General features: G+C 56.5%; 1 protein-coding gene across 10 annotated transcripts; it reads right to left on the bottom strand.

Annotated features, from left to right (window-relative positions):
- Positions 1-925: 925 nt before the first annotated feature.
- TNNT2 (troponin T2, cardiac type) lies at positions 926-20,603 on the bottom strand. Of its 10 annotated transcripts, none has more exons than XM_047705223.1 (17): positions 20,470-20,601; positions 15,834-15,885; positions 14,818-14,828; positions 14,699-14,713; positions 12,325-12,351; positions 10,207-10,287; positions 9,819-9,854; positions 8,873-8,906; positions 7,701-7,761; positions 7,329-7,445; positions 6,398-6,475; positions 5,094-5,204; positions 4,274-4,279; positions 3,813-3,922; positions 3,170-3,260; positions 1,578-1,618; positions 926-1,167 (listed from the first exon to the last, which is right to left on the bottom strand). In XM_047705223.1, exons 2-17 carry the CDS (start codon positions 15,869-15,871, stop codon positions 1,122-1,124), a joined length of 903 nt encoding a protein of 300 aa, XP_047561179.1. In that variant the 5' UTR covers positions 15,872-15,885; positions 20,470-20,601; the 3' UTR covers positions 926-1,121. The 10 variants fall into 10 exon arrangements, with proteins under 10 accessions (XP_047561179.1, XP_047561178.1, XP_047561180.1 ...); XM_047705222.1 differs by having other exon boundaries at positions 12,325-12,354; XM_047705224.1 differs by having other exon boundaries at positions 15,834-15,881; positions 20,470-20,572.
- Between the last annotated feature and the right edge of the window lie 466 nt (positions 20,604-21,069).

Consider the following 21,069-nt stretch of genomic DNA (forward strand, 5'->3'; position numbering starts at 1 on the left):
GGCACAGGATAAGTGGATCTATATTGTCTCTTGAGAGTCAGAGGGGTGATGCCTGCTGGTCCGGACAGAGGGAACACAGTGTCATATTAGATGCCGAACTGTGGTCACAGTTAAAGTGGGTGCAGGGTGCCCAGAGCAAGGAGAAATGAATCACTCTGCGTGGAAGAGTATAGGAAGCTTCCCAGGGACAGTGGGGCTCCCGCTGGTGAATGACGAGTGGAGAATTGAGGGAAGGCCTTCCAGGCAGGGGGGCAGCTGGAGCAGAAGCATGGGGGCGCCCATCCAGGGGGTTCCTCCAGGGGGCTGTTGAGTTAGGAGCTCTCCCCTCCCACCTCATTTCCCTTCTGCCAACTGGGCTCAATGGCACCATGCTGTCTTCTTCAGCTCAGGACCCTGAGGTCCCTCGCCTGCACTCAAGCCCTAGAGGACATGCAAATGGTGGGACCAGCCCAGGCCTCTCAGCAGCTCATCTCTGCCAGAAAAGCTACCTGATGAAACTGGCCCTCTCTCCTTCCTCAAGGGCTCCCTGGCCCTCAGACGCCTGTTTCCTAGGCCCTGGCCAGGAAGAGAAAGAAAACAAGCCCATCCAAAAAGGCCTCCATTGTTCCCAAGGAGTGACTCACACAGAAACAGGAACGCTTGTCCCCGCACTCAGCGCTTCCCCCCAGTGGGCCTCGCAGTGACTCACAGCAGCTCCCGTCACAAGCCCTTCTCCTGTTGTGAGGCCCGAGCCCTGACGAAGCCTGTGCTTCCCCCAGGGCCCGCCGGCCCTCTCCCCTCCGGAAGCAGGTGGGAGGGGGCTTCTTAGGGTCCAGCAGTTAACAGGGACCTGTGACCCTGAGGGTCTGCTCTTGACCCTGACTCCCTGTGAGACGGGCTCTCAGCTCAATTTCCCTCCCTCTGAGGGGAGCTGACAGACAAGGCCTGCGATGTGTGTTGGCTTTTATTATTGGCGTGCGTGGGCATGTGGGGGTACAGGCACCAGGAGTGGCAGCTCCCAGCCAGGCCAGCTCCTGGCTTCCCGACCCGAGTCTGCCTCCAGTGCCCAGGAGGGCCCCAGAAGCTGGGGACGATCAGGGCAGGGACACAGCGAGGATCTCTGGTGAAGGGGACTGCTGCCCCTACTTCCAGCGCCCAGTGACTTTGGCCTTCCCCCGGGTCTTGGAGCTGCAAAAGAGCAGGGCCCAGTCAGAAGCAGGACCAGGGCAGTGGGTCTCCACAGGGAGGAGGCGGTGGGGGGAGGGCTGAGGGTTCACAGGGGCAGCCTGGAGCTGCCGCTGACTGGGAGACTCCTCCCAGGGCTGGACCCCCAGAAATAAGTCTTTGCCAGTGAACCAACCATTAGTCCTCTCCACATGCAGAGTAGGGCAGCAGCCTCAGGCTGGAGAGAGTCCCTGGGGCCCTGCACTCCATTCCCCACCGAGCAGTGGCCACAGGGGAGCCCAAGGAGGAAGCAGCCTGTTCCCTGAAGGGGAGGGGAAGGAGTGGGAACCAGAGCCCTCAGAAAAGGAGTGGGATGGCTGGGAAGACAGGGAAAGAGGAGGCAGGGCTGGGGATGGAAGGACCCAGAAACTTACACTTTCTGGTTATCATTGATCCTGTTCCGGAGAACATTGATCTGTAAGTGGGAAAGACAGAGTAACTTCGAGCTCATTGACTCAGGTCTCAGGTGGCTGGGGCTGAGGGAAGCCGGTTTAGCACAGTTGTGGAGGAAGAAGGAGGAGGGGGAGAAGGAGGGAGGAGAAGGGGGAAGAGGGAAAGAGGAGATAAGGAGAGGGGAAGGGAGAGGGGAGGGCATAGAGGAGGCCCAGCAGCAATGCAGAGGGTCAGAATGGTTAGAGACCTGGAGGGTCTCTGCTCCCACACGCAGGAGCCAAGGAGAGGTTTCCTGACCACCCCACTGGCTTGTCACTGTGGGGTTCCAGAGCCTCGGAGGGCTCCGGACAAGGGTGGCGTGAAGAAGCCTTCTGAGAATCTGGTGCAAGGCTGGGCCTCGGGAAGTCCTCCGAACAGCCCCGCCTAGCCTGAGACTATGCCCCCTCCCCAGGCACTCCTGCCCTGGGGCTCAAAGGGGCAGCAATGCCCATGTGTCCACCCACAGTTCACAGCCCTGTACTTCCACCAAATCGAAGCCCAGCAGGCCAGCTGCAGTTAAATGGGGAACCAGAGGGAGAGAGGAGGGCCCAGGCCTGGAGAGGCTTCAATAGCAGCTAATACCTACTGAGTACTTAGTGGGGCGGCCGGCCGACCCTTTCTGTTCCGTTATGAGCGCTCTCCCAAACAGTGTAACTTCATACATGGAAAAGTCCTCGAACAGTGCTTGGAACATGTTATTACTGTTATTATTACTATTATTACCTCTGTAACTCTCACAACAGCCCTCTGAAACAGGGCCTGCTGGCATCCTTGTCATTTAGAGGAGAAACGGAAACAAGGAAAAGTAAGTGACTTGCCCAAGGTCACATAGCCAGTAAGGGGCAGAGCTAGCTACAGAACCCAGGTAGCGTGGCTCCAAAGTCCACGCTCGCTGTCAGTGCACAAAATGGCCTCTCTGCAGCCATGGGAGCCTGAGCGGTGCTCCGAGGAGGGGCCCGTTGCACAGGGGATGCAGGAAAGCAGGCCCCAAAAGGGAAGCTCGAGGCAGAAGGCCCCTGCAGGGAAGTGTGCGGGACCTGGGCTGGCCGAGCCGATCCGTGCCTGCTGTCTGGGCACCTGAGACCCTTTGAGGCTGGGAGTCTGAGGCTCAGCCAGCTGTGCTCAGCCAGCTGGCCTCGGGGTACATAGGGACAGAAATGGCCACATCTCTGGTGAGGCCTCCTCTCCCCCGCCGAGGCCTCGCTCTGCCCATCCTGTCCCTCTCATCTGGCTCTGTGAGCCTGAGCTGCTGCCTCAAGGCCTTCAGGGATGGAAGGGAGGGAGACCCCTCCCAGGGCTGGAACCCCAGAAATGAATCTTTGCTCAGCCCCAGCCAGTGAACCAACCATTAGACCTCTCCAGCAAGCTGTGGGCTCAGAGCACTGTCAGGGACAAGACACCCTGGCAGGAGTATGAGTTGGTCTGGGTGACAGGGACAGAGGAAAGGGACCTGACTGGCGGGAGCAGCAGCGTAGGACCCCAATCAAACCAGGAGGAGCATGGGATGGGGGAGGGGAGCAGTAAGTAGGCTCACTTCATATTTCTGCTGCTTGAACTTCTCCTGCAGGTCGAACTTCTCTGCCTCCAGGTTGTAGATGCTCTGCCATAGCTCCTTGGCCTTCTCCCTGCACGGGGCAGAGCGGGAATGGGGGAGAGAAAGGACAGGGACAATAAAGAATGGCTGCATCTACCTTTACCCCAAATCTGACCCAGCCCCCAGAGGTCCCAGCCCTCCTTCCCACCTCCAGGCCTGCTAAGGGGACCCCCAGTCCACCTGGCTCAGCATGGGACCCAGATAGCAGTACCCACTGCTTAGGAACAGATACGGGGGCTGCTAGGGCAGAGTTGGGGGGGTGGAGGGAGAGGGAAAAGCCCTTCTAGCACTGTAGAGCACAGTCCAATCCCCCTTCCCACCAATTGGGTGCGGGTGGGTAAGGAGAAGCTCATAGGGGTGAGGTGCGTAGTCAGTTCTCTTTCCCTAGTCCTTGGAGGCAAAGCACAGAAATGTCCCGACCAGCTCCCGCCCAATTCTACTGGCACCGGTAAGTCTTTGGGGGGGGAAAAAAAAAAAATGTGGTGTGGCAGCGCCCTCTGGTGGTGGATGGTGAGAACGTGCCCTCTGCCCATCCGGCTCCCCGCGCAGGTGTATGCAATGCCCAGAGCTCCCCAGCCCCCACCTCAGCTGATCTTCATTCAGGTGGTCGATGGCCAGCACCTTCCTCCTCTCGGCCAGAATCTTCTTCTTCTTCTCCCGCTCTGTCTGTCTCTTCCCACTTTTCCGCTCCGTCTGGAGAGGGTGACAAGCCGGGGAGGGTTGGCTAGAGAACACCCACCCCCTCTTTTCCCTAACCCTCCGGAAACCCAACAGGGAATAAGACAAGGACTGCAGAAGGACCAGGTCCTTATCCTCTTCTTCCTGAGACACCCACGCCATCAACGGCCTGGATTTCCAGGCAGGACCCAGGAGGGCCATTCCAGTCCTTTATTCCTTTGCTCTCCAAATTCTTCCATCTCTCTGCCCACTCCCTCCTCCCACTAACCCATTCTCCACACTCCTCCCCTCCAGCCAGGCACCCTGCCCTCCCCCGGAGGACCCAAAACCATGAGGAGGAGGAGGGTTAGAGGTTTTTGTACCCACCTGGGCCTGCAGAGCCAGGACACCATGAGAGAAAGACCCAGAGAGAAAGAACGAGACCCGGGACAGAGACACAGAGAGAGAGCAGAGCACAGGGCCGAAGGCAAAGGCAGAGAGACAGGAGAAGGAGAAGGTGATTGAGACGCTCATTGTAGGCAACCTTGCTTATTAGGACAGGAGTCTGGGGGTGAGGCACGGACCGTTTTGAGAGCAGGCCCATGCCAAAAGTCTGGCTGGTGTGGTCACTGTGGGGCAGAGGCAGGCAGCCTGGTCTGGTTCTGAGTGGGGGACTTTGGAAATCTAAGAAAATGTTTTGATCTCTCCACTGCACAGAGAAAATCAATTTTGTATTTCCTCTCCTCCCCTGAGAATGGAGAACCTTACAGGAGCAGGGCCCAAAAATTAGGAGCGGAGGGAGTCCACAGGAATAAACCATCTCCCAGCTGCCTGCCATGTGAGCCCGTCTGAGCTCCGAGCAGGCAGAGCAGACAACAGAAAACCCACTTTACAGATGCGCTGAGGCTCTGAGGTTGCCCGAGGCCACACAGCTCTAAGTGGCAGATCGGGGTCTCCCACCAGAGCTCTGAGGCACAAGGCTCTTCCAGACGCACCATCCACCCTGGGGACCCCTGGGCACTGCTGACACGGGGCAGGGCGGGGGGTGGCTCTGTCTGCAGGCCCCTCCTGGAGAAAGCCACAGTGGGGCAGAGAGCTGGCTCGGGGGGGCGGGCAGGAGGAGACCTCGGTCTTTCACACACAGTTGGGAATTTCTCCTCCCTATACCCCAGGACCCCCTGAAGACGGCTGCTGCTCCCTGACCTACCTTCTGGATGTAGCCCCCAAAGTGCATCATGTTGGACAAAGCCTTCTTCTTCCGAGCCTCATCCTCGGCCTTCCTCCTGTTCTCCTCCTCCTCTCGTCGGGCCCTCTCTTCCTGTTTCCAGGGGGCAGGAAGAGAGCACATCAGGGGTGGGGGCACAAACTCCTGACATTAGGCTGAAGTCTGGGGTCTTTCTGGGTCTGTGGAGCAGAGCTTTCTCTCCACCAGGCAAGAAGCCCCCTGAGGGGACCACTGTGAAGACTTCTGTTGATCAATGAAGGAAGAATGATTCCCAGGTGTGGATCCTGTCACCCCTCAGGCAGGGAGCCCCTTGAGGAGGCCTGCTGCTCTGGAAGGACCTCCAGCAGAGGGCCATGGGACCCTCTGTTCCCCGGGACCAGCCTACGGGCAGATTGGAGGCCTGGAGAGGACCTACTTTTTTTTTTTTTTTTAATTTGACAGACAGAGATCACAAGCAGGCAGAGAGGCAGACAGAGAGAGGGGGGAAGCAGGCTCCCCGCTGAGCAGAGAGCCTGATTCGGGGCTCGATCCCAGGACCCTGGGATCGTGACCCGAGCCGAAGGCAGAGGCTTTAACCCACTGAGCCACCCAGGTGCCCCACCTACTTGTCTTATAATGAAAGCTGTACCTTTCGACCCCTTCCACTCATTTTGCCCACCCCTAACCCCTGCCTCTGGCAACCACCAGTCTGTTCTCTGCATCTACGAGCTTGTTTTGTTTTTGGTTGTGTTTCATTTTGGATTCCACATATAAGTGAAATCATACAGTATTTGTCCTTCACTGTCTGACTTATATCACTTAGCATAATACCCTCCAGGTCCAACCATGTTCTCACAAATGGCAAGATTTCCTTCTTTTTTTAATGGCTGAGTAATAATATTTCACTGTGTGTGCATGTGTGTGCGTGTGTGTGTGTGTGTGTGTGTGTGCATTTTCCTTATCCATTCCTCCATCAATGGACACCCGGCTTGCAGCCACGTCTTTGCTATTGTAAATAAGGCTACACTGAATGGGGCCCAGATACCTTTCTGAATTTGCGGTTTCATCTTCTGGTAAATACCCAGACATGGGACTGCTGGACGGAGGGTCTTACTATATAAAATAGGAAGTTCAGGAGGACCCAGACATCTGTCTTGTTTGCTGTGTGTCATCAGAATCCCCACAATGTGCAGCACTCACCAGGGGCTCGAGGACTGAATCAGTGTGTATGGAGAGAGGGGGTCTGGGGGCCTGGAAGGAGCTGGAAGCACGGGGGTTCGGTGGGTCTGGGACTAGGGGTCACTCACAGCCAGGCGAGTCTGACGCTCCTTCTCCCGCTCATTCCGGATGCGCTGCTGCTCAGCCCTCTCGGCCCGCCGCTTCTCCTATGGGGAGAGAGGCCAAGCCTGCCCAGTGCGTGCGCAGGGAGGGGGGTGCTCCGAGATGCCCAGACCAACCAGGGAGAACGGTGGCAAGGGAACCCACAGAGATTGTTCCCCTCCGAGTCTCAGCTGCCCCCAAAAGCTGCTGCTCTCAACCAGCTCCGTGCGTGAGGACGGAGATGGCCCCTGGACAGGTGGCCCCGCTCAGAAGGTGGCCCCAGCCAAATAAAGACAGGCCACAGCGGGCCTGTGAAGAGGACCGACACTGAACGTCACTCATCACGGGGTTGTCCTCAAAGATTTGACAAATGTCAGGCAGGCTTCTCCCATCTCCCCTGAGTGCTGGGTCCCTGGCCCCCGCAGCTGCTCGGTGCTCACCGACAGATGGCCAAATCCCTGGCATCCAGCCAGAGCCACGCAGCCGTGTGCCAACTCGGCGGCAAGTGTGGTGGAGGGAAAAGCAAAGGAATCACAACAACCTCCCCTCTACCCAGCAGAGGCCCCGTCATCGTTCCCGCGTCAGTGGGGAGCGCTGAGTCCCCTGGGAGGGACGCAGACGCAGAAGTAGGACAACAGCCCTCTGACTGTCATCCTACCACCAGAGCCCGGGGCGTCCAGAGACAATCAGCAGCTCCAGCTGCCAAAAACCATCCAGTCTGGTGGGGAGGGAGGGCGGGGACCCGAGACACCCCGGTGCAGGGCCTCCGGAGCGGCAACTGGCCACAGGGGTCCTGAGAGAGAGCCAGGGTCAGGCGCCCCCAGGAAGGCTGCCTGGAGGAGGCGGGGCCTCACACAGAGAGCGCGGAGGACAGTGCGTGGCCTCCGGGGGCCTTCCCACAGGAGACTGGACACCCACGATCCTGTCTTTGAGTGAGATGAGCTCCTCCTCCTCCTTCTTCCTGTTCTCAAAGTGAGCCTCGATCAGCGTCTGAAGCTCGTTCAGGTCCTTCTCCATGCGCTTCCGGTGGATGTCCTGCGAACGCACGATTTCATGGGCTCAGGGGCTGCGGCGCCCACGGGTCCAGGGGGATGTGGCCGGGCAGGTGGTGCCCTCCGCAAAGCAGAAGGGACGGGCAAGCTAGGGGCCTGAACCCAGGATAGTGCCCAGCCCGGCCTGTGCCGATCACCGCCCCACCTGCCATGTCACCCCCCCCCGTCCCCCCCAGGCTCCTCGGGGCCCCTGCAACCCCTGCCAGCCCGGGGCCCCTCTCTCTGCAGGCACACTCACATCAAAGTCTACTCTCTCCCCATCGGGGATCTTGGGCGGCACCAAGTTGGGCATAAAAGGCCTGTTGGAGAGAAGAGGAGGGACTCCGTGACTGTCATCCAGGGGGACTATGGGTGCCCCGGGCAGGCAGGGCCCCCTCCGTCCTGCAGAAGCACGGCCGCAACAGTGAAAGCTCACCGCCCACCCACCCCCTCCCCGCCACCAGAGGACAGCATCCTCTTTCACGCGTGCCCTCTCGCTTCGTCCTCCCTACACCAGCAACATAGGGACCACCCATCTCATTTAAGACACCTGCAGCTCCGAGAGGTAATGATGTGCTCCAAATCACACAGCACGTGCGGCTGACCCCACAGAACCTCCCACAAGCCCTTGAGTCCTGTGGTTTCGTTCCCACCCCCATGCATGCTTGCGGTGTGACACCAGAGCCAGTGGACTCTGTCCTCAGTTTCCCCATTTGCCCTTAGGTCTGGGTGGGTCTGAAATGAGATACAGCCGGGTCCATTCAGGTGCCTGGAAAGGGAAGGGTGCTGGACAAATGAGCATCGCTGGGATTGTCTCCAGGGCTGGTTTCCAGAGGCCCCAAGGAAATGGGGAGAAGCCCGCAAGTGTGGGCAGAGACATCATCTGCTAATAGGCTGAGCATCACAGAAAGGGAAACCCTCGCTGGCCCCCCACCCGAACCCCCGCAATCTTCCCCCCGCCCTGCCCCACCCAACACCCACAGCTTACAGGTGCTTTCACTTGTGTGGCACCAAGCTGCCCTGCCCCACCCCTCTGGGACACCGTGAAACCACCTAGGCTGACACAGTGTCATTGCTTGGCTCCCCCAGATTTTTTTCCCTCTTCCCTCCAGTCCCAATTAAGTTACAGAGGAAGGTATTCCAGCTGGGCTGTGGGATAGGAGAGGACATCTGTCCAGGACCACAACTGGTCCATCCTTTTCCCCTAGATGAACACAGTGGTGTCCATGACGGTGTATGCAATTGGTAATGGATGGAGTCTGAGGCCCCCGCTCTCCCTCAGGCCGACACTCACGCAGTACACAACCTATACAACCATACGTGGTGGCCTGTGCCTGCCGCAAGCCCCAGCCCATGCCCACTGTGCCGTACTGTATTCCTTTCCTGCCCTAATCATCCACCAGGGCTTCACCACAGGTGTGTCCCCCTCACCTGGGCTTTGGTTTGGACTCCTCCACTGGGCCATCTGGAGAGGAGAGAAGCACATAGCCACAGGTCAGGAGGCCCCAGATGTGGTCCCAGCTCTGCCCCTGATGAGCTGGGCATCCATGGGCCTCCATTTCTCCATCTGCACAGTACATTCCTTCCACCCCAGGGATCCCCGGTTCCAGGAGCAGCACGAAGAATTAAAGCGGCAGGGCCACAGACCCTACACTTCCTCTCCCACAGCAGCTCCTAGGGGCAACGTCTCAGGGCACAGCTGGGCCCTAATAGGAAGCACACACTCCCAAAGTGAAACTTCCAAGCCTTTTCTCATTCACCAGTTCTGGGCAAGGCAGATTTTCTTCCTAGTGAGGCAGGGTCCCATGGCACTGTCCCAGGGAATCCTGGCTACACAGTCACCTCCCAGGTCTCTGCCTAATTGGTTGCTCCCTGGACTCCCTGGCCTCCAGGGGGATGCTGATGGGCATGATGCCAAGACCCAGCTGGTTGCCCCTCCCCCCGAGATGTGGCTAGGACCACTGCACCCTTGCCAAAGCCTGCCACGTGACAATGACCCCTGCAGCGACCCAGCACGTGGACCATCTATGTCTTGGGATTTCATCCTATAGACACCAAACCTTACAAGTGATTTTGTCTGAGTTCCAGGCACCTTGTATGTGTCAGTGACTTCTGGGGGCCCTGCTCAGATTGAGGACTGGACATTGGTCCCCTCTCCCACAGGGCACCACCCCGGCAACTTCTCTGGAATGAGGCGGCCAGAGGTTTGGAGCCGTACACCAAAACCCACATGGCCACCAACTTCTGTCCTCTCCTTCCCTGAACCCCTCTTCACCCACCTCCCTGGAAGGAGCCCTGTGGGCAGTCTCCAGCAGTCTGCTTGTAGGGGTTCCCTTGACACCCCAATACCTGTCTCCTGATGTCCAACAGTCCTTACCCTCACCTTCCTTAGCCTCCTCTTCTCGCCCATCTCCTAAACAGAACATGAGACATCAGTAAGGTCCCTGTTCCAGGCTCAGGGCCCCCTGCCAAGAGTCTTCCCCTCACATAGGTCCTAACCGGAGCACACCCTGCCAGCTCCTATGGTCACACATGTGCCCCTGGGCCCAAGGCTCTGCCTGACACGAAAGGAGCACACAGTCAAGGTCATTGACTGGACCATTGGCAGCTGAATCCCAGCCCAGGCAGGACATTCTGCTGCACAGGCTGGAACGTGGGTTCCAGGTGGATTTCCTAGAGCCATAGGACTGCCTCTGGGGTCTCCTGCCACGCCCCAAAGCACCAGGACAACGCCCCTTGCACCCTCAGCCCAGACAGGCTCTTACCTTCCGCATTGGTCTCCTCCGTCTCAGCCTCACCTTCAGCCCCTTCCGCTTCCGCCTCTTCCGCGCCCGCCTCTTCCTGCTCTGCAGAAGCGAGTCAGACACACTGAACACCCAGCCCCTACTTCTGCTAGCAGGCAGACCAGATCAGAGAAGTCTGGGGATGGACGTCAGCAACATCCAGGATCCAGATGAATGGCGGGGGGGCGGTCACCGATATGAATAACAAGGGGCTGCTGAGTTCTGGGTTTAAAACGGAAGTTGGCAAACTATGGCCCAAGGGCCAAATCCGGCCCCCAGACTATTTCTGTAAATAAAGTTTTATTGGAACACAGCCACATCCATTCATGTGTGTACTGTCTATGCCTGCCTTTGCCTTACTACAGCAGAGTTCAATAGTGGCAACAGATAGATACTGTGTGGCCCACAAAGCCTAGAGTATTTACTATCTGCTCCTTTGTAGAAAATGTTTGCTGACCCTGGTCAACCATAAGAGAAGGGCATGATCGGGCTTATGAAGAGTCCTTTTGTTCTACTCTTGCCTCTCCTGGAGTCTGGGAATTGGAAGTGGGTCTTTCTGATCATGGAGACCTGTTCTCTACCTGAAATCTGGCAGGAGGGCTAGAAGTCTGGGGTAGTTTCGTGTTAGGGTGTGGAGGAGCTGCGGGTAGCAGAGAAGGGCTTGCAGGCCTGGCAAAGCTCATTGCTGGGGTGGGAAGGTCTGGCGGCTAGCTGTTTCTGCATGACTTAGGCCTTTCCCCAGCAGCACCCCCTGGCAATGTGACTCCACCCCACTCCCCAACCTCCCGCCTCCTCAGAATGTTCCACCCAGGGATCTGACACCCCAGGATGTACCCTGCTTAAGGTGTGGTGCTGGGAAAGCTCCTGTCCTGGACTCAGGAATTCTAGGGACCCTTCATCTGTTTCTAAAAGAAACCAAAACAGCAAGACTATGGGTGGGAGGACTATGGGTGTAGGTACCCCCTGTGTAGACAGCTGAGCTATTCAGAGAGTCAGTAGGATTTTTCTATTTTCATCCCTTTGCTTGGCAGGATATGGACCCCACCCAAGTCAGGCACTTGGAGTGGACAGATAAGACAGGATGACGCCCGGCAGGCGGCTCTGCCTATAGGAGGTGCTTGGGAACGCTCACTGACCAACCGATGGCGGACATGGGGTGACTTCCTGGCAGAGGGGGGAGAAAAAGCCTCAGGGCGGGCGAGAGAGAGGCGGTCAGAAAAGAAACACCAGCCACCACTCACTCCGCCTGATGCTCTCTCTGTCCTCTTTTTCCTAGGTCTGGTCCTGGGGATGTCTCTTCTTTGATCCCCACAGGCTCCTTACCTCAGAGAAGATCCTTCCAGAAGGGGTAAGAGTAGAAGGCTGACCAGCAAGTGTATGGACAGTTTTGGGGTCCTCTTCAGGACATCTTGTTAGCCCCCGCCCCAATCTAATGTTTCAGTTCTCTGGAGAATGCCCCTTGCCCTCAGCCAGTGATCCGGCAACATGCTCGACGAGGCACTCCCAGCCTCCCCGGACCACCCAGTGCATCTTGACACATCACTGTGAGAAAGCGCTTACCAAACTTCAGCCCAAGTCTGTCTCCCTTGCCCTAGCCCTCTCCCCGGGGGCCGGGAACAAGTCCAGCCCCACCCCCCCAACACCCCACGGCAGTGCACATTTGAAGGCTGATGTCATGTCCTTTCTGCTCTAGCTATTTCCAGTTCCCCCAGCTGCTCTCGGATAACTTTGTCCCCAGGCCCCTCACGCAGGGGGCCACCCCGCCTGGGGGCTGCCCAGCTCAGAGGGAGGGCCCAGTATGTGCAGGGGGAGCAGAGAAAGGCCACTCAGTCTGGACATTAGTCCCCCTCTGCAGCCACATTCAGGGCAGGCTGAGGGACAAGCCAGCCTAGGTCCTTCCCACCACCTAGCCCAGGAGAAAGATCAGGAACAAGGGAAAGGAGCCTCGGTCTGGCCCCTCTGAGGCTGGGAGGAAGTGACTCACCCACTCCACACCTGTCCCTCCCCACCCCACCCCCACCCTGCCTACTCTGCGGCAGAACAGGGCCCGGCTCAGGACAGCAGGGAGCAGAAAGCACAGGAAAGTAAAAGCTGTACTACCGTCTTCGTCCTCTCTCCAGTCCTCCTCTTCTGGGGGTCAGGGAGTGGCCGCAGCAAAGGGGAGAAGCGAGACAGGTTAGTCTGGGAGCAGAAGGACAGGGCGGGAGCTGCGGGACAGTGCACGGTTTTGAGCGTGGGCTTGGGAATTGAGCTCCCGTTCTGATTCCTGATTCACCACTTCTAGCAACCTGGGCAATTCATTCCTCAGCAGCTTCCCAGGCGCCTTGTCAGTGAAATGGAAATAACCATCCTCACCTCTCCATCCATGTTAGGACACAAAGATCCGCCATGCACACCGCCTCTGGCAGTTACCTGGCCCTCGGGGGTCATTCAGTCAGTGGTAACTGGCCGTTTCCTACTCTTCCTCTCATCACCAAGACAGAGAACCCGAACAGCAGAGTGGGATAACTCAATCAAGCTTCTCCCACATTCCTACCCTGAGTGAGCCTCTCAGGTATCTCCCAGAACTCTCCAGTGTCCAGGGGTCACAGTTCTGAGAGCCCCACCGGAGAGCCTGGCACAGCGCAGAATCGCCTGGTCTGGGTGAAGGAAGGAGCCCCCGTCTGACGAAGGCACAGCATCTACCACCGAGGGAACAAACCGGCACACGGTCTGCAAATCCCTGCCCTAAGGAAGCGCTCAGAGCCGTTGGTACTCTGCGTCTCAGCTTAGTGGCCATGCATTTTGACCTCACTCTTTCTTGGTCATTTCCAACCAGGGACTACTTAGCTATGTGGGAGGCAGGAAGCATCCATTCAGTGCAAGCAAGGCAGGTGCTACACGGAGCTCAGGCCACCATCGCTGCAGAGAACTATTTTGTTAATTCACAGCCAAAGCCCACTGTGTGTAGCAGGCTGATTAGTCCCAGATCCAGAGGTCTGTATCTCAAATACCACACCCGACAATTCACGAGCTGGCAAGTCCTCAAAAACAGAGGAAAAGCCTCCGTACCGAGAGTGTATGCAGAGAACACAGCAAAAAGTGGATTTTGGGTTCAAAAAGCATTGCGGATAGGTTCTGACATATCTGGTGTCCTTTGAAAACCAAGTGACTCCCGTGTCCCCTCTCAGTTTCCCCCACGAGTTTCTCTGGGGTCTACTCTTTGGCCAGGCACCCCGGAACAGCCTTAAATGTGCAAGAGGGTCCTCGTTGTAAAAGGCACAGGGAAGGAGGGGGACAGCTGCTGAGGCTCCTGGCTCTCTCCCAGACCTTCGGGATGCCCTGTATCCTGATGTCCACATATCACGTGCTGAGGGATACTGCTGAGAATCTGCTGAGCCTCTTAGGGGACAAAATGCAACCCGCCTGGGGCGCTGAAGCCTGAGGGGACTGAGGGCTATTCTGGGCCACTTGGGGGGCTGGGTGGCGACTGGAGTGAGACCTCTTAGTCACTTCCATGTGTCACGCGCTCAGGAAGACAGAACAGTTAGGGTGTTCCTCCACAGGGATATGAGGCAGAAAGCTGAGGCGAGAACTGTGAGAATAGATCAGAGTAGGGTCTATGGGTCAAAACAGACTTTCGAAAGATAATGATGTCGTCGTGTTTATCTAAAATGTTACAGAGGGGCTCCTGGGTGGCACGGTTAAGCATCCAACTCTAGGTTTTGGCTCAGGTCATGGTCTCAGGGTTGTGATCTCAGGGTCATGGTCTCAGGGTCGTGATCTCAGGGATCAAACCCAGCATCGGGCTCCACGCTCAGTGGGGAATCTACTTGTCCTTCCTCTTCTACCTCTCCCCCTCCCCACTTGTGCTCTCTCTCTCTCTCAGATAAATAAAGAAAATCTTTTTAAAAATGTTTCAGATAACTGAATGCTTCCATAATCTCATTTGGAAAATTATTAAGTTGAATGTTTTTAGGGATGGTAATGGTGTCACAGTGATGTTTTTCTTTAAATAGTGCTTATCCTTTAGAGATACCTAATGAACTACTTAAGCATGAAATGATATGACATCTGGGACGATTTGGGATGTCAGCTGTAAAATAACTGAGGGGAGAGGAAACCTAGATGAAAAGAGATTGGCCGTAGTTGATTGTTGAAGCCAGATGCTGGGGGCTTGGGGAAGGGGGGGGATGTGTGTGCATAATTCTGTTTTTGCTACTTGTACATGCATTTAAAACTTTCCATGGGAAAAAAATTAGAGAAAAAAAATCAAAAATAATTAATTGGAAAAAAGGTGATTCTGTGTGAAGAAAAGAATGGACAGTAGAGACAGGTGTAAACCTTTTGCTTAAGACCTGAGCAACCAAGGCTAGGACTGATTCCCAGTTAGGAGCCATAGACCTTGGCTCAGCTGGCAGTGAGGGGCAGTGACAGGATACTGGATTTCCCAGGACCTCTCTTTTCTGGCCCTCCCTCTGCCCGAGCTCCGTACCTTCCACAGCTTCTTCTGCTCAGGAGAGAAGACCATGGCCGCAAGAGAGGAGACAAGAGGGGCGTCAGTTTCCAGCCAGGCTGCCCTTCATCCAAATGAGTTCACAGGCATGTGCTTACCTTCCTGCTCCCTGCCGTGCAGAAGGAGACTGTCAGTAGCACAGTACACACACACACACACACACACACACACACAGCACGCACACACTGGTCTTTCCCTAAAGATAAGTCCATTCTTTTTTTTTTTTTTTTTTTAAGATAAGTCCATTCTTTATTTCCCTCATTGCCTCATGGAGCTCCGCCCACCTACAAAGACACCCCCCAACGGGCTCTGTCTTCTCATCCAGGGCTCCTGCTCGTTCTCTACAAAGTCTGCCCACTTAACCACTCTCTCCCGGCGCTGAGTTCTGCCAGGCTGTGCACTAGAACACTCTTCCTTCCCCCTTCTCTCCCTATCTAAATCCAACACAGATAAGCCTGATGACCACAGCCCCCACCGCTTTCCCCCTCCTTAGAGCTCCTGCACACCCACAGCCCACCCTCCAAGCCCAGCCCCTCTTGGCTGATTACTTCCAGCATTTGACATCTTAAATCCCAAAGGAGAGCAAATCCCATGAGGGTAGGAGCTCTGAATCCTGATACCTCTGCCTCCTCCCCGGTGAGTGTCACCCTCCAGACATCACTGTTAGCTTGGCTGCCAGTGTCCCACCCCCAAGGTGTCCCCAGGCAGGGCGGTGGACAGGGCACTTCGGGAGGAGAATGGTTCCAAGACGAAGTGCTAACTGTGAGCTCAGATACGGGTTTTATGGGGCACAATCAACTCTGTGGCTTCGGGACAGTCACTGAACATCTCCGGCTCCGTTTTCAGGAGACACAGCTTCTAAGCTCCTCTGCCTCCAAGTCTCCTAGCCAGCTAGGACCCTGAGCTGACCCTGGAAGCTGAGCCTCTTTACTTCCAAAAGTCTCCCAGCCTGTGGCCAACCCAGGATCCGCAGCCCAGAGGCACAGAGGCACAGATCAGAGCCCCAGAGCCGGCAAAGCAGCTCCCCTCCCCATCCCAGCAGGTTCCTGGGCCGGGTGTGAGGGGCGCGGTTGGGAGGGGCCAGGGCCCCAGACCGGAAGCTCCAGATACTCACTCCTCGTACTCTTCTGCCGCCTCTTCCGTGTCAGACATGGTCTCTGCTCTCCCTCCAGAAAGAGAAAAATGTCAATATGGGCAGAAGGGGAAGCCTGTCCTCCTCAGCCCCAGGCTGCCACCCCAAGAGGTATTGCGGGGGGCGGGGGGGGGGGCGGTGAAGCTAGCCCGCCCCTCATCAGCCCTGTGACCTGCAGTGAGGAAGTGAGGGGCCTACTTCCTCCTCTCTCCGCCAGGCGGCGGGCGGGTATAACCTCAAGGGCAACCAGCCCTGTCCATTTCACTCCTTGCCCTTCAACAGGCATACCGTTTGGAATTGTCCCTGTTCTGGTGCAAATTCTAACTCTCAAAACAATGTTTCTAAAGTGTCTCAACCTTTCCAGCCCACAATCTTTCCATGCATTCAGGACAGCAAAGTTGGGTAACCCCACTCATGGGGGGTCTGCTCATCAGGGCACAAAGTTCCCCCCGGAGGCTGGTTAAACAGACTGTGGCACATTCCTAGTGTGGACCACGTCTCGGCCATGAAAAGGAATAATCCAGTGATATGCAGGACGCCTTGGGAGAATCTCCAGGGAATTACTCTCCTGGAGGAGGAAAAGGCCAAGTCACATGATTTCATTTATGTAACATTCTTGCAAGGGCAAAAATTATAGAAATGGAGAATAGACTGGTGCTTGTCCGAGGGTTGCGTGTGGGGTGGAAGGGGAGGGGAGATGGGCATGGTGATAAAAGGCATGGAGGAGGGATGCCTGGCTGGCTTAGTCAATGGAGTAGAAAACTCTTGATCTTGGGATGGTGAGTTCAAGCCCCACCTTGGGTGTAGAGAATACTTTAAAACTTTTAAAAAGGCACACGGGATTTTTGCGGTTTTAGAACAGTCTGGGGTCTTGAGTGTGCTGATAAACACATGAACCTACACAAGTTATGCCATATAGAATTTCACACATGGGGGCGCCTGGGTGGCTCAGTGTGTTAAAGCCTCTGCCTTCGGCTCAGGTCATGATCCCAGGGTCTTGGGATAGAGCCCCGAATTGGGCTTTCTGCTCAGCGGGGAGCCTATTTCCTCCTCTCTCTGCCTGCCTCTCTGCCTGCTTATGATCTCTGTATGTCAAATAAATAAATAAAATCTTTAAAAAAAAAAAAAAGAATTTCACACATGCCTGGTGCAAGTAGAGCTGGGGAAGTCTGTGTAAGGTTATGGTGTGGCCATGTCCATATCCTGGTTGTGATCCGTACCACAGATGTGTATGTGTACCACTGTGCGGGACTAGGCAAAGTGTACCACGGACCTGTAGCATTTCTTAGGATTGCCCATTAAACTATCGCTGATCAGTACAAATTCCAATTAAAGAATGTTTGCCCAGGAAATTCATTTTGAGATTCTCCCTTAGCTGGGATAGGAAAGGACAATTCAAACCCTCTTCCATCAGCTTGCTGAGTGTGTTTAACCAAGTCTTTAACCCCTCTGAACCATGGAGACAGGGCACACACACCCTGGCTATGGATCCTTATGAGGGGTGAGTGGGCACTGGGAAAAGTGGAAGGCATTAGGCGATGTCAGGTTTTACTGTATTTCCATGTGATTACAGGGAGAGGACGCAGGGAGAGGTGAGAAAACCTGCTTGTGAATCCTGGCTCCATCTCACAGTTGTCGGTGACCTTGGAAAGGTCACTTAACCTCCCTCCCCCTTGGTTCCCTCTTCTGTGAAATGTCTCCTTCCGGGGCGGCCGTGAGGCTCGGAGCTAACGCAGTACCTGGCCCAGAGCACACCTCCGAGTAACACCTGTTCTAACCCCACCCTCCTGGGCCCATAGCAGCGCACAACCCCGTTGAAAGGTGGCTGGCGCCACCCCCCTCCAGCGGGGCAGTATGAAAGCCATTAATCTGCCTGAGTGAGGAAAGGGAGAAGGTGGTGTGAGGGCAGGATCACAGCGAGGCCGAAGGAGCATCAGAATGACAGATGGTGGCCACTTCCGTGAGGCTTCTCGTGTGCCGCTGCCTGCTGTCCCACCAGCATCCAGCACGGCAGCCACCAACTTCTGACTCAAGCCACAGGGGACAGGGGCACAGAGAGAGCAAGACTCGACACCCTCTCCACCTCTCCCTGCCCCTCCTCCTGGAGAGGTGCCCCAGGCACCCACCTGAGGACATCCTGTGACAGTCCCTGCTCTGGTGGGTGGGGCAGCCGCTTTCAGGCTGAGGACTCTGAAGGAGCCTCCGCTCACGGCTGCCCCCTGGGGTGGAGAACTCCCCCAACCCGGGGCCCACAGCAGCCTTGTGCCGGGTGCTCATCTGAACCCGCTCCAGAGATGTCGGGTCCTGCTGGGTTCAGCGTAAGCCCGGCTGTGGCCAGGCAGGACCCTCCCCTGCTCCCTCTGCTGGAGTAGGGTAGGGGCCATAAAGGAGGGTCTACATAGAACTTTGGACAGAAACTCTGAGCCAGGGTTTGGCTCCCCTGGGATGAGGGGTGGGCAAGAAGAGATGGGCAGGCGCTTATGGGGTCATGCTGGGGGATAGAGCTTCCCTGTGCTGAAGAAAGCCCCAAACCCCAGAGCATTTCCAAATGGGTCTTCGGATGAGAGTGGCCAAGGAGAAGAGCCCCCCGAAACCCCAGATAGGCACTGCCCCAAGCCCCAGGGCGGTAGCCAGGACTAGCCCCCTGGGAGGACTCTGTCACCTCAGGGAGCACAGAGAAGTCTCTCAGGGGAGCTGTGCATGCCAGCGTGGGGCACGTGGCTTCTAGCTTTCTCTCCTCTCCTGCCCTGCCCTCCCACCAGCTCAGAGCCACTGGCTCAGGGGCTCAAAGGAAGAAAGAGCAGCTTAGAGCCCTCTCCCCGCTCCCGGGAGCACCATCCAACTCCTAAAAATAGTGAGGATAGAGAGGGAAGGGCTTGAATTCACCCAAGAGGACGCAGCCAAGTCAACTGCCCAAAGGCAAGACAGATGAAGGGCAGGGGACAGGCTGAGAGGCTGCGGCTCTGGAATGAGACCTAGTCAGGACCTGGCAGGGTGAGGAATGAGAATGTCCAAGGCCACTGTGTGCTCACGCCCAGCCCCTCACCTGCTGCCACAGATGGCTTTCTAGCCAAATTCCCTCACAGCTCAGAGATCAGGGTCACCTTCCTTGGGGAGTAAGTCAAAAACAGTACAAGGCAGAAGGAACCCTGGCCATAGGGTCAAAAGATCTGGATGTGGGGGTACCTGCTGGGCTCAGTCCGTAGACCAGGAAACACTTGATCTCAGGGTCATGAGTTCGAGTCCCTCATTAGGCATAGAGATTACTTTAAAAAAAAAAATCTGGGTTTTTTTGCTGTGTGACCTTAGCTAAGTCATTTAATCTCTTCAGGCTTCGATAAGCTTATCTATAAAATAGATGAGGCTCAAGTTCTCATCTTGCAGAAACAATTCTCTGAGTCTCTGAGGAATGTAGGCCCTGTCCCTCAGCCCTTGTCCCAACATCCAGCTGGACTCCTCCCAATCCTGCAGCTGTCAGCCCACCAGGAGAGCTAGGGGACAGGGTTGGGGGGGCCAGTGGGTAACCCGAGCCTCTCAGATTCCTCTTTAGCACAGAGAGGAGGACCTGCCCTGTGAGACTCGGGTCAGAGGAAGAATTCTGGAGGTCAGGTGCCTTCCCAAATGCACTGGGGCCTGGAATGTGCTTTGAAATTCCTTACACTCCAGGCAATCGCTCCCCCCAGATACTTGCTAGGCCTGCCCACGAGAAGCCGAAAACCAAGGGAATAAGACCTTCTCTTGCCACTCCCAGACACCGAGCAAGGTCTGTCCCTCCAGGGCATGTCAGGATGGGGTGGGGCAAGGGGGTCACACTCCAGAGACCTTGGGGACAGGGGGCAGCTGGACTCTAGCACCTGGAGCTGGGCTCACAGCCTGTGAAAGGACCCTGTGGTGGGGTCTCTCCACCATCAGCCCCCCAGATGCTGCTTGGCCGTGCTTTCTCTCTGGGGAGGCTGTGGTGCCCACTCAGGAAGCCAGACGAACGTCTCCCGTCTGCTTGCAGAGCTGCTCCAGTGGTCCCTGCCTGCCTCTCTGCACCTGTGCTCTTTCTCAGTGCCTCCAGGACAGTCGCTGACTTGCTGGAGATGATAATTTGGCCACAAGGACCCTTGTGATTGATAGGACCACAGTCTTGCTCTGCTCTGAGTCCAGAAGGACCTGCCTAGAAAGGTTCAGGGGGCCCTGGGCCTGGAGGTGAGGGGTTGGGCCGAGCAATCTGGGGGAGACCCTGTTGGTTAGAGCTTCATTGTCTTTAGAGCAGGCAGCGGCCTGGCGATTATCTTGTCCATTCTACAGATGAGGAAACTGAGGCCCAGGGAGGGAAAGTTACTCCCCAAGACTCCCCAGCTACAATATCTTTGGTGGCAGAGCTGGGATTCAGCTCTCCAAGGCTCTAACTTCTAACCAAGGGTTGCTGCTGTCCTACTGTGCTAGTCTTGGAGTCCGATCCCTGCAACACCTCCTCTAAAGTGTGGCCTCTTCTCGAAGGGACCGTGAATCAGTAGCAACTCTGACATCCACGCAGTGCGGACACGGGCAAACTCTGCACAAAGGTGCCAAGGAAGACATTGCCCCTCTCCTCTCTGCACCCCCATCTCCAGCCGTGCCCGAGTCTTACCTCACACCAGCAGCTGCCCACCACCGATCCTGAGGTGTCTGCTCAGCCTCAGCAGGGACTGGGTGAGGACAGGGGATGGAGAGGGCTTTAAGCAGGCCTGTGGGCTGGAGCCTCAGAAGCCAAGCCCCATGGTGGGAGGGATGTGCGGCAGGAGATGAGGCGGGGGCGCGGGGGGTGTTGGCTGCTATTTTAGCAGGTGCCAGGGACAGGGCTAAGGGAACAGGCACCCCACGCCATATAAGCCCATGTGGTTTTCCAGCTGCTCAGATAAGCTATTTAAAACCAGCACAGATACGCAGGGAACAGAGGAGGGAGCAGCCATATAACATAAACCAGCTGTCCCTCTTCGGAATCCTGATAAAGCAGATGCCAGAGGCCCAGGCCTGGGACGACAGGCTGGGAGGGGGGTTGGGGGGCAGATGGCAATGTCCAAGGCGCTGCATGAGTCTCTGGGCCAGGGGTATCGGGGGCAGAGGGAAGGGCTTATCTGCAGCTACACTGAAAAGGATGCTGTGGAGGAAGCCAGTTCCCAGGCTACTGGCTGCTTCTACGGGGCTGAGTGACCTTGCAGGCAGGCTCGGCAGGCCTCAGGGGGGCCAT

This window comes from Lutra lutra, chromosome 15 (genome assembly GCF_902655055.1).
Source record: "Lutra lutra chromosome 15, mLutLut1.2, whole genome shotgun sequence".
NCBI classification, from domain to species: domain Eukaryota; kingdom Metazoa; phylum Chordata; class Mammalia; order Carnivora; family Mustelidae; genus Lutra; species Lutra lutra.

Bases quoted from the DNA above. Each gene is read 5' to 3' on its own strand.
- TNNT2 (XM_047705222.1), bottom strand. From the start codon at position 15,871: ATGTCTGACACGGAAGAGGCGGCAGAAGAGTACGAGGA. The intron at 7,446-7,700 runs GTGAGTGTGCCT...GTGCGTTCGCAG, and splicing joins GGGAGAGAGTAGACTTTGAT to GACATCCACCGGAAGCGCAT. The intron at 1,168-1,577 runs GTAAGTTTCTGG...GCTCTTTTGCAG, and splicing joins ATCAATGATAACCAGAAAGT to CTCCAAGACCCGGGGGAAGG.